Source organism: Centruroides vittatus, unplaced genomic scaffold (assembly GCF_030686945.1).
Source record: "Centruroides vittatus isolate TY-2023 unplaced genomic scaffold, ASM3068694v2 contig_754, whole genome shotgun sequence".
Classification (NCBI taxonomy): Eukaryota; Metazoa; Arthropoda; class Arachnida; order Scorpiones; family Buthidae; genus Centruroides; species Centruroides vittatus.
The window spans coordinates 1,226,346-1,239,964 of NW_027122490.1; the positions used below are offsets into that span (position 1 = coordinate 1,226,346).

The following is a 13,619-nucleotide window of genomic DNA, read 5'->3' on the forward strand; positions in this document are numbered from 1 at the left end:
TCAAAACTATAACTACTGTATATTTATTATAGGTATGATAAATGTTGCCAGTTTTTAAGCCCTAAATTTGCCAAAATCAGTGATATTTGTTACCCAATGTCATTTTTGTTAAACTATTTATTGAACTATGAATCAAAGTTGCAGAAATTAATGGGAGAGGGGAGAAAAATAGGCTTGCAGTACTTTCAAGGAAAATCATAACAACAAATATAAAAAGCTTGTGCCAACCACAAGTCAGCACCAGCATTTTACTATAAATGTCAAGTGACTATTTATAAATTTTTATGTTGTGTAGTAATGTTTTAAATGTGAAAAACGATTAAATTATAGATTTTTACTGATCTATTTAGCTATTTTGAAGTGAACATTCTAATAAATTACAATTTCATGTTTTAAAAGTTTGTAAACAAATTTTTAATTAGTTATTTTTTATTCTAATTAACAATTTCATCTTTTTATAATTGCTGAATTATTAAAATTAAAAATTAAACACTATTTCATAAAAGTAGTTTATCTTGTTATTAATCCACAACTGTAAAATTATACGGCTTCAGAAATAAGCAATTTCAAAATGGATTCTGGTATATTTTCTTATTAAAGATTGCAGCATTACTTCTTGCTGCCTGCAGAGGCTATGCTTGGTCAGCCATATTCAGCAAACGAAATCAACAAGGCAGCTAAGGAGACAAATTCCCTGACTTTTTGACAATTTTCGACAAATTCCCAGACTTTCCACGACTTTTTCTGAATACTAACGAAAATCCATGACTTTCCAGGTGTGTATGAACCCTGTATATACTTTCACTTTGTACTTGTAATAAATAATTTATTATATATATAAATGCATTTTTTTGGGCCTGTGCAATTTTGGAATCCAACCCTATAAAAGTTTATGCCAGCCCTAGTAAAACCTCTCTAGATGACAATCCTGTTATGCCAACCATCCATTTAGATAAGATTTTTTTTAAATAAAATTTTTATTCCATAGGACTTATTGTTTTTAATCCTCTCTAAGTCAACTACTCCTGTACCTAACCAATTACCAGCTAGACTCAATTCCTTTATTCAAAATTGGTTGCTTCTTTGAGGCAACCAATTTTGAATAAAGTTGGGATGATAAAAATCAAAGTCATGTAGTATATAATGTACAATGCTGGACATGTTGCACTGTTGCACATCTGTGTGCATCTTTTTTGAACCAATGTGTCTATTTTATATTTTTCAGTCTTATCATGGAGAGCATCCATAATTTGCTCTTAATATCCTCAATAACAAGTCAGCCTATGCTTTATTTTTGTTTCATTTATTCTTATTAAATTAAATAATTTAATCTTTCCACTATTAGAAATAGATAAAATGGTAATTGATGACAAATTTGGATGGGATTTAGAATGTATTTAATCTGAGATATTTGTTTGACCAAATAGAAATAAAATATTAAAGGCATCAAAGTTAAAGAAAAGGCAAATGTCCTTTACAGATTACTTTAAATCAAATATTTAAGACTATATATATATTATATTTTCATGTATAGAACACAATTACATTTGATGTATTAATAATTCATGCAGTTTGATGCTAATCTATACATAGAAGTTCACTGGTACACTCAAAATTTAATCTTAGGGGAGCTAAATTGAATGGATAAACAATTTTAATGTAAATTCAATAAAATTCCCATCTTTGTGACTTAATTCATAAGTAAAAAAGACACAACATAATATAAATAAAACATGAATTTTAATTAGAAAAAAATTTTTGAAAAATTTACTAGTGTTGTTTTTCTTTCACTTTGAGAGGTACCAGGGCCCATTGGGCCCCACTGGATAAACCACTCTAGCAGTTTATAAATAGCATAGCCACAATATATCTGGCTGAAGTTTACTATTACACTGTAAAAATCTAAGCAAAAATTAAAATTAACAATTTTAATTTTTTTTTTACAAAACTGCATAAAATAATTGGATTTATTAAAAGTTATCATCAAAATAAATATACTTTTAATAAAAAAAAACAGAGAAATCAATATTTGCAGCAAATATAAGTAAATTATAATGACAAATGTAATATACACAAAAAGTCAGTCTCTTATTTTGGGAGAATTCAGAAACAAACTTATGCATCTTAATTGGCTTTTCTAAACTTCTGTTGCAATTTAAACTTTATAACAAGAATTTATAAAGATATCTAAAACAAAAACATGATGTTTATGTAAAATTCGGGTTTTATCTAGTTTTTCCGAATTAGTTATTCCTACGATTTTAGGAGCAAACAACAGAATTTGTGGAAAATTTTATATTTTGTAACATCATAAATTGTACACTCAACATCCGAATTCATCATTCTTCCATCCTAACAATAATCTCGTGACTTAGTTCCCACAGCGAATCTATAAAAACCATGTCTTTTTCCCCCTCGGGGAGTCTCATTCGGTCTGCCAGTCATACGTGCTCATGGACAAGCCGCGAATTAATTGTTCATCAGAGTCACGAAAATTGACCTAGTGTCTAACTGGACTAGTGGACCTAATGCTTTTTGGATTATATACATTTGACCTAGTGATATTCTGACGTCTACGGAACTTGAAAAGAGGCATGAAATGATATCTGTAAAACTCTCTCTCGAGCTCCCCTATGCGTAATTGAGAATTAGAATTGTAGCTTAGCGAACTTAGAATTGTAATTAAATTTTTCATTGATTTTAATAAATATTGTTTGTTATTAAACATGGTGTCTTTACTCGACTGTCGTCTACGCTTTTTTCGTCAACCCCATCTCACCTCCTCTCCACTCGTGTAACGCGTAACAAAATGTCACAGCCATCCTTGACAAGTAAGTAGGTCAACGACCTGTTGCCTGAAGGAGCAGTCGGACTTCTTCCGACACTCTCCCAGGCTCACATTTATTTGTTTTTAAATACTTTCAGATATATTTTGTTATTTCTATTTTATTTATGTATAATATATAATTTATAATTATATATTATACATAAATATATAATGTAATTATATAAATTACTATATTAATTTAGTAATAATTAAAATATATAAAATATATATATATATTTATATGTATAATTTACTCATACATAATACAATATAATTAAGTATATCACTTTACCTGGTTAGAATCTATTTCGTATTTATATTTTTTTATAAAAATTTTGGCCATAGACATAGTAATAGCAAAAGCAACTATTGCTATTGACAAACTATCAATAGCAACCTTGGGAATTAAGTCAGTTCTAGGAACAACTGGAATAGGAAGTCTGAAATAACAAATAGCTTTTAGAAAATATTTTAAAAATTCATAAATTTTGTAAAATGAGAAAGTTGTATTAAATATAATTAAGGAAAGGTAAGATTTAAATTTGCAAAAAATTTTTCTAAAATAAGTTTTATATTTTCTATTACTGTACCTGTATTTGTAAAATTGCAAACTATATCTAAATATTTTGAAAACAATTTGTTTTAAGCTATTGTTAAGTTTAATTATAATTAAGATTAAGATTTTAGCTAATTCTTTTGCAAGTTTAGAATTATAAAATATATAGCATATAATTTTCATTACATATATATATATATATATAAAATGAAACTCAGTAGTAAATAAGTAATGTCATATTTATTTTATTTGCTAATAAGTTAAAGTATATAGTACATAACAATATGCTAGGAAGTATAACAAATTATCAAATAGAAGCAAAATAACTATAAAGTATTTTTTTTTTTTAAACTGCAACTGTTTTTTGGCAGCTATGTTGCATTACTACTGGAAACCATATGATTTCACAATACTATTGCATTGTGAAATAAATTGAAAGCCACTATTAGACCTTTTGGTATGCTTACAATTTTGGTGTCTGGTTCTCATCACACAATTGATTTGAATTACTGAAAAATGTAATTTTTAAGTGTTCTGGTTGAATATATGTACTTTAGCTTGAGAGTGATAATGCCTCAAACTATATGGAATTTTGGACTATCAACACTCTACTGTATTCATTTTACAAATTAAAAATTGCCTAGATGAATACTAAACATATAGTTGATCTAAACAAAATTAAACTATTCTAATAACAGAATATCTCAATTTTTATGAAATATATAAAATTTATTAATTTTATTATTTTAATTTAAATTCAATACTATCAATAAAAATTTAAAACATTAACTACTTAGTATGCTTTCTAATCTAAAAATTTAATTATAATTTAATATAAAAAATAATATTTGCTATATAAGAACTTTATACAAGAATAAAATATTACTTGTTTCTAAAGGAAAAAAAAATATTATATATATTCCATATAAATTAGTAATATTAATAAATGTATTTATAAACTTTATCTGCATTATAAGTATACAAAACAAATAAATTTCATAAATACATTTATTAATATATTTTTAATAATTCTAACAAAAAATATATGTCTTACCCAGTTGGAATATCACCCATTATTTTTACTTCAAAATTTTCACTAAACTTTCCAAAGTATGATGTTATTGTAGCAATTATAACCTAAAATTACATTAAAAAAAGATTTGTTTTTGGTCATAGTAAAATAATTTGTAATAAAATGATACAAGGTATTAAAATAAAATTAAACATTTATTTAATAACTACACTTAAGTGTTGTGGCATTACTGATATCAACTTTTAGTGTATGAGAATGTTTGCTAGTACTTTCAGTAGCATAAAGTTACTGAAAGTAAAGCAAATATTGAATACAACAGCTATCGAATTTTAAGTTTTCAAACAATATTTGAAATTAAATATAGCATGTGGATGGAATATAAAATGAATTTGAATTAAAACGATGTTCTAAAAAATATAAGTGGTAATAATGAGTAGTATAATTTTCCCAAGATTACATAGTGTGCAATAGCAAAAGCAAACCTGTTTATGCAAAAAGGGAATTAAAGCTGTAGATTGAATTGTTTGAATAATGTTACCCATAATGGTTGGGGTGTTGCAGAGTGTTATAGCTGTTATGTAGAGGCTCTCCCAAATAAATAATTCTTTCCAATTATTGCACCATTTTAGTAATTTTGTTTGGGCCTAGAGTGGCTTATAATTTTGGTCAAGCACTTTTTTGCTAATTCTGCTGATGGTTTACTGTTTTTTTAATTTTAAATTTATAAATTTTTAGTTTTTAAATTTATAAATAATAAACATTTATTATTTATAAATTTATTTCAAATATATTCAAAAAAATAAAAATTATAAAAATATTCTTAAAAACTGCTTAAAAATATAAGAAATAAACAATTATATCAGTAAATACACATTTTGAAATATTAAGAAAGTTTATAATTTGTCTATTGTACAATTGGTCATAATTTGATGCTAAGTTCATAAATGGTTAAAAAAATTATGTAAAAAATTTAAAAGATGTTTTTATATCAATATATAAATCTATTAAAAAATCAAAAATATGTACAGTATGTAACCCCCAAATCCCCCAATTCATGGAAGTTCTACTAAATTGTCATGGTTATGGAAATAAAAAAAGCATTGAAAAAAATATTTGATTAGAAAATAAAAATATTTTCATACAAAGATAGACGACATTATGAAATAATTTTAGTTGTATGTATCCATTTATTTTAAACTTTTTTTCTAGTGTTTAAAATTCTCTTACGTTTTAAAAAGACAAAAATAAACTATTTCTTGTTTTGTTCACTATTGAAAGTTTCCTATATCTAGGGAGATATCTGTAGACTTGGCTACTTTGCACTGAGATTAATGAAATTAGCACCATCAAACAACAAATTGTGGAATTGTATTTTATGGCAAGAATGTATTTTGAATACAAAAACTTACAAGTTTTCTGTAGAAAAATTCAACAAAATGTGTAAAGCTTCAAAAGTAACAGTAAAGTACAAAAAATCAAAAGTAGTAAAAAGTAGAATAATAGAATTTATTAAGGAGGATTGTAGAGTCATGTCTAATAAATATGTTATCAAGAAAGTGCTATCTCTAATAGAAAAAACAGCAATTGCTATCAAGTCCAATATCTATTTATAACATATGAAGTAGTTATTTGCAAATTCTGTATAATATTTTCTTTACAATCATTATGTACATTAACTAAGTGTAATTAAATACATGTAATTACTAATATATATGTATAAAATTTACCACTATCAGATCAATAGGAACTGGCATCTTTAGCTTGGTTCTGTATCTTGAATTAATTTTTTCCTTCACAACAGCCAAAATAGTTATAGCCACTGCTGATATAACAACAGTAGCTATATTACTGTGCTGGATATTTTGAAATATATCCCTAAATTTCTGTTTAAAAGAAGGAATAAATATTTTAAATTTTAATTTACTATTAATATAGTATAAAATATATAAAGAATTTCTCTATCAATAATATAAACTATAAAATTTAAATTTAATTCCAAAACTATTGATTATAATAATTAAATTATTAATAATAATTATAAATAACATTAATTATCATCATTTCATTTTGAATAATTTTAGTATATATCTATGTTTGTGTAGTTATTTCTGATATTTAATTCCTTACATAAATTAATTTAAATGGACCATTGTATTTTCCAATATTTATATCAAACAAATCTTTCATTTGAGAAGTTGCTACATGAACTGCAGCTCCAGTTGAAAAGCCAGATACTAAATTATCAGAGAGAAGTACAGTCAATGTTCCAAGGTGCAAAACTCCCATTAATAACTAAAAAATAAAATTTTTAAAATTATTCTTATTTTTTCAAAAAATATCAAAGAATTAAATAGAAGACTTTCTGAATTATTACTATTATTTGTTGAATTAAACATTTATTCTTTCATATAAAAATTTTAAGAATAAATATTATAAATATTAGAACTTGATATTATGAAGAATGTAAATGTATAAAGCATCTGCCAACTAATTCATCAATGAGAAACAGGATGCATAATATTATACTTTAAAGAAGACATTGTAACTCTATTACAAAATAAAAATATTTATCTAAACCTACAAATAAATAATGTTGATAATACCTGCATTCCTCCAGTAACAAGACTAACTGTGGTTAAAACTTCAATATTTGTAGGATAATTATTATGAATTGTCTGTATAGTCTGTGAACTTATTACAGTATCATTACGTAAAAGTGCATTGCTCTCCTTAACAGTTTCCAATTTCTCTATAGTACTACTCAACATCATGCTTACAACAGCAAATGTACCTAAAAATTTTTAAAAATTTATACAATTACATCACAACTCTTAATAATTGCCATAACTGTAATAATTTATAAATAAACTAATGCAATTAGCCACTTATTATATTCAAAATAATTAATTAAATTTTTAAAATTTCTTTTATTTCTTTTACCTAAAATAATTATTTTTCTTAAATGATTTATGAAAAGCATTTTAATTAATTTATATTGTTCTAGCTAATAAGATAATAGAGCTAACTTATGCATTAATTTAAATTTAGTATGCTTTCCTCTTCAAAGAAAACATTATACTAGAAAGCTATATAATAAACTATTTAAAAAAATATATAAATTTTTAAATTTGCTACAATAAATTAATTAATAAACAGAGATGAAAGGAGAATTGACACTATTTTCAAAGGATTTATAGTATTATATCTTCATAATGTTATAAGACTCAAACACAACAAATATAAATTCTAATAAATATGGTAATTAATTTAAGAAAGTAAGGTGAAAAAAACATAGAAATTAAAAATATTTCAGAACATTAACAAAATAATTGAAGAGATGAGTGGAAAGTAGCATAATTGACAAAACAGTTTTCTTTATTGAAAATACATAACAGTATTAATTTAAAAATAAAAGAAAAAAATAAATGTCAGTAAAATGTAATACATCCATTTATTTACTTCAATAAAATATGATTTTTTTTAACCAATGTCAATTTTTATCACTAACATATTCAAATTATATTTGTCTCTTGTACCACTTTTCCTCTGAACCACTCAATTATTATGGTATTTATATGTAAATGAAATTAAACTAAATATAGTGAATGTTACAAAAATCTAAATTTTTTTTAAAATAAACAACTTTCATAAATAGATTTTAACCTAATGATTTTCACATTATTAATTCTACAATTAACTATTATTAATTAAAATAGTAAAAAATGTTTCAAAAATCATTTTACAAATAAATTAAATTAGTTTCATTTAATTTATGAGGGCTGTTCGGAAAGTTCGCAGCCTTGCCTATATGCAGCGCTGCGATCAATTTAATTTTTGGCGGGAATAATTCAGCCATCTTTGCTAAAGATACGATACCAATTTCCACTTGATTTGTCATAAAGTTTTGCCATGACAGCTTAGCAGATAGTCAGTGTGCGAGCACTTTGTCAAAAAAGGAGAAGACGGAGACTCATGCGGTCATAAAATACCTGACGAAAAAAGGGTTGACCCCATCTCAAATCAAAGCTGACATGGATGAAGTTTTGGGAGAGTCTGCTCCTTCGTACACCACTGTGAAAAAATGGACAGCCCTTTTTAAATCTGGCAGAGAGACTGTGGAAGATGAACCTCGCAGCAAACAGCCATCAACTGCTGTCACTGAAGAAAATATCGACAAAGTTCACGATTTGGTGTTAGCAGATTGCCGTTTGAAAACACGTGAGATAGCTGAGACAACAGGCATCTCTGTCGACCGACTGCACCACATCTTAACCGAAAATTTGGGTATGACAAAGGTCTCAGCAAGGTGGGTGCTGCATCTGCTGACCGCCGAGCAAAAATGTGTTTGCACTTTGATGTCAAAGGAGTGTTTGGACTTCTACCAGAAAAACCCACAAGATTTCTTGCGTCGGTTTGTGACTACTGACAAAATGTGGATCCACTACTACACTCCTGAAACAAAAGAAGAGTCGAAGCAATGAAAACACCACAGTTCGCCACCACCAAAGAAGGCAAAGACAGTTCCATCAGCAGGGAAAGTGATGGCCTAGGTTTTTTGGGATGCTAAAGGCATCATCTTTATTGACTACCTAGAAAGAGGAAAGACCACCAATGCTGTCTATTACTGTGAACTTTTGGAAAAACTGAAGAAAGAAATCGAAGAAAAGAGGCCACACTTGAAGAAGAAAAAGGTTCTGTTCCACCATGATAATGCACCTGTACATTCTGCCAGAATCACCGAACAAAAGATAAACGAACTTCGTTTCCAATTAGTTCCACATCCACTGTACTCACCTGATTTGGCCCCCAGTGACTTCCACCTTTTTCCAAACCTAAAAAAATTCTTGGCTGGAAAGAGCTTCCACTCAAATGACAAAGTGATCGCTGAAGTGAATGAGTATTTTGCACACCTTGACAAATCGACCTACTGTGATGGCATAAAAAAGCTAGAACATCGTGGAATAAGTGCATTGCTAATAAAGGAGACTATATTGAAAAATAAAAAAAGTTTTAACATTATTTTGTTTGTTGTTCTATTTGAGGCCACAAACTTTCCGAACAGCCCTCATAATACTGAATAAATAAAGATAATGTATAGCTTCTTATATAATTTATATATCTAGAAAGAGAACACATTTCAAAATTCAAATAAAATCTATTATGAAATGAATAGTTCTTCAGAAATATATAACAAAAGTAAGTAAATATACATGTTTCTAAAATTATAGCTAATAGAAAACAAATTATAAAATCTCATGTTATTAAATATATTAGATTCATATTGTAACTATAATAATTATTTTCCAAAATATTAACATAAATTATGAATATAAATTGTATGTGTTTATTTAAATCAATGATTTATAAAAGTAAGTCACAATTAAAATTTCAAAAAAAAAAGAACCTAAAAACTCACATTAATAAACTTACCAACAGATATATGGCGAGAAGTACCCATAAGAAAATATATAAGCACTGGAAAAAATGACACATAGAGACCATTTATTGCATTTACAGAAGCAAGTAATCCATATGCCATACCTAAAGATTAAAAAACCATATTAAATTATAGTTTAACAATCAGCAAATAGTCAAAATACATAAATCTATTAACACAAACAGAAATAACAAGCAAAAAGAATATAAAGAAAATAATTTAAAAGAAATAACAAGAAAATAACAAATAACATTAAAAATCAATCATTACTTTATTTAATAAGTATCCTATTATCCTTAGAAGAAAATCCTAAATACAACAATAAAAACAAGCAATCAATATACTTATGACTTTTATTATATTAAATTGGTAAAATGTATCCCTGTATTACCCATCCTGCATGTCTCCACCATGTTGTGGTGGAGGGAATAGTGTTGTGTGTGTGATACCTCAGTGAGGTTCTCCCATCTGAGAGCCATGGTCAAGTTCAACTAAGAGGAACACTAATGCCAAGATAGGAGGCATCATGCTAAGGGCTGGAAGGCCCTGAGCAGTATATCAAGTGCCACAAACAATCCTCTTGAAACACCAGGTGACACCTTATTATATTCAGTCTTGTATATTCATTAGGGATATGCAGATGCCAACTTATATTTCTTCTAATTTTCAACCACACAATCTACATATTCAATGGTTTTTCATTCTAAAAATGTGTGTGAGGTGTTTGTTGGAGTTTTTCCAACAAGACAGCTGGCTGCTTCTGGACCTAGTAATAGGGCTGCTGTTGGAAAGTTCAAGGTTGACAATTTCATATGTTCTAAGATTCTTTCCTAATGAAGTCATTTTGTACACTGTATGTCAAAAACATCTTGTTTATTAAGTGTTTTATTTAGTAAATTTAACCCCATTAAACTGAGTTTCTGAACTGATTATAAATAAAACTATATAATATATATAATTTATTATATAAAATCTATAATTTCCTCAATTCTTACTCACTTTTTTTTTACCCATTTTTACTTCTCCAAAGTAGAGATGCATCTTAAAATTAATAATACCTTACATTTGCAGTTCAAAATCAGAACTCAGTATAAGCATGATGTGCTGTGCATTAATAAGAGATATTTTTGGCTATACTACCCAACACTCACATCAGTTCAGATGAGCCTTGTTGTTGATGAATTTTTTTCAAATTGCAAATTTTTGGGATGCAATTTGAAAAAAATTGTACACCTGTCACACTGTTGTCTGTTTTCCTGTCTGTCTTTTCTTAATTTCAAGAACAGAGTTAAATAGATGAAAGACGAAACCAGATATGGAAACTTTAGAAGCAGGAGACCCCTATTAACTATTTACTGACATCCAATAGAGAGGTTTCATGTCGACATCACAAATGACATCATGAGCACGCACAATTGTCCAGCACCACCTTTGTGACTTGTTTATGTTTTGTGTGTGTTCACATGTGCTTTAGCTGGAGTTCTTGTGTTGTTTATTCGTCGAATATCATTATGGTAATTTGTTGCGTAATTAGGTGTAATACTAGTTTACTCAAGAACAAAGGAACATCATTTTTTAAAATTCCCAGCATTATTTGTCATCAAAAACCCCAAACTGAGGAGCTTTCACAACAAAGACAATCTGCATGGTTCTCGAGAATTAACTGGAAAAATTTCAATATGGATAAAGTGAATATCAATACAAGAGTTTGTCAGAAACATTTCATTTCAGGTAAGCAATAAATCAGATTACTAGTTATCAATATATTAGATAAACTTTTGCATGAGCATCAGAAAGTGCTTGCTTGTAATATACAGTAGAGTTAATATTAAAGTGTTAAGCAAAGATAATCACTTAGCAGATGACGAATTAGAAATGCATTTGAGCCAATTGCCCTTCCAGTCTAATTTACATAAATAAAATTGTGTATTTTTTAAGATATAAACAAATAATTTCCATTGTTCATTTTACAAATAGCTAAGTTAGGTTATTTTGGTGAGCAACATTAACATTTCTTTAAGATGCTACTTTTTACAATGATTTTTTACATTAGTAACAAATAATAATTACATAGTAAACCTTCAACTTGTTCCTGACAAATTCTTATTTATTATTTATATATAAAATACCATAATAATTTCTTTTAATATTGTTTAATGTTAGTAATTTTACATACAGTATATTAATAATAATAATAATTTAATATTAAATTGTCATAATATATTATTTAAAAAGTTTTTCACCCCAAAGGAAAACCTTCCTCATTGTACAATGAGTCATCACCAGACTGGGTGCCAACATTATACATGTGGTATGAGAGTGGCCACAACCCAAATGCAAATCAGTAGCATTATGAAAGAGCATGTAATCACAAGAGATAACAAGTTGCCCTAGAAGCTGAAACTTCTAAGCCAACTGAAGCTTGCACCCAACCTTCTACTGTTAAAGATGTAGAGATCTCAATAATTGCAGAAGTGGAAGAAGCAGAGCCTTTAAAATCTAATGCATGTGTACAAACTACATCTTTAGTTGAAACTGTCACTTGCTAGACTGAATTTAAGGATAAGGGTTTAGAAAGCTTGCAACATCAGTGTACAAACTTAAAAACCGATGTTTTATTATTAAAAAAAACAAGTTCTTAATGAAGAGTTTTTGAGGGTGATGACAACAAGATTCATTTTTTTACTAGACTCAGCAATTTTAAATTGCTTTCATTGGTGCTGAACCTTTATTGCAAACAAATTGATCATCCAAATTCCAGAAAATTAACTCCTTTTCAAGAGATGATAGTATGTTTAATGAGACTTCACTTAAATTTAAGTTTGGAAGATTTGACTTACAGATTTAATATTTCAAAGGTCACAACTCTTGATCTACAACAAAGTCTGACAAGCTGGCTTTGTATGGATCACCTTGACATAATGAAATTTTCTCTTCATATAAAACTGCATCTCGTCCTGTTAGACTGCTAGAATAGCTCACAAGAAAAGAATCTATTTTAACTTTATCCATGATAATAGAACTGCAGTATTTTTATAAGTTTAAACTGAAAAAAAAAGCACTGCCAACCTGTCGAACAACAGACCACGTGCAAACTAAGCAAGCGGAACCAACCACAAAAATGGAGAAGGGGCAGAGCAAACATGTGTTTTATCATGTGACATGTGACCTGGAAACCTCTCTATACAAACTGGAAGTCATGTTATTTCAATTCAAAAATCCCCCCCAAAAGATGTTAGATAGATGACCTGCATGACTTTATTGTTAAAGAAAAGGTATAATGTACAGGGGCAAGTCACTACTAATTTGAGGTGGAGAGAATATATTTTAATTTAAATAAATTAAAAATATGATTGAAAATTACAGTCTGGTATTGTGACTATGTCACAATAAATAATTGCTTGTTAACAGTTAAAACATCTTCAATACAACATTAAAACAACTATTTATTGTGTATATAGAAGAACATAGAAAAAGAAATATTACCTGTTTCATGGTATTTACATTGTTTTTCTAACTTGTTACAAACAAATTTTCTCAGAAACTTAACAAAACTTAATAAAATTGATTATTTAAACATTTTTCCTTTATAAAAAAAAATTCTGTACTCTATGAATCAAGAAAATACAATAATAAAATTTTATGATTTTAATTCATAAATCAATAAACTTAATAAAATTGATTATTTAAACATTTTTCCTTTATAAAAAAAAGTTCTGTACTCTATGAATCAAGAAAATACAATAATAAAAGTTTATGATTTTAA

At 27.4% G+C, this 13,619-nt stretch overlaps 1 protein-coding gene across 1 annotated transcript in view; it reads right to left on the reverse strand.

The window, feature by feature from the left end:
• Positions 1-13,619, reverse strand: part of LOC136981412 (prestin-like) — a 66,836-nt gene that overhangs the window by 34,738 nt on the left and 18,479 nt on the right. The window contains exons 4-9 of the mRNA XM_067277730.1: positions 9,847-9,957; positions 7,020-7,207; positions 6,544-6,708; positions 6,144-6,299; positions 4,438-4,520; positions 3,120-3,267 (exon numbers count right to left, since the gene is read on the reverse strand). Coding sequence (XP_067133831.1) covers positions 3,120-3,267; positions 4,438-4,520; positions 6,144-6,299; positions 6,544-6,708; positions 7,020-7,207; positions 9,847-9,957 — 851 coding nt within the window. The remainder of the gene's footprint in view (positions 1-3,119; positions 3,268-4,437; positions 4,521-6,143; positions 6,300-6,543; positions 6,709-7,019; positions 7,208-9,846; positions 9,958-13,619) is intronic.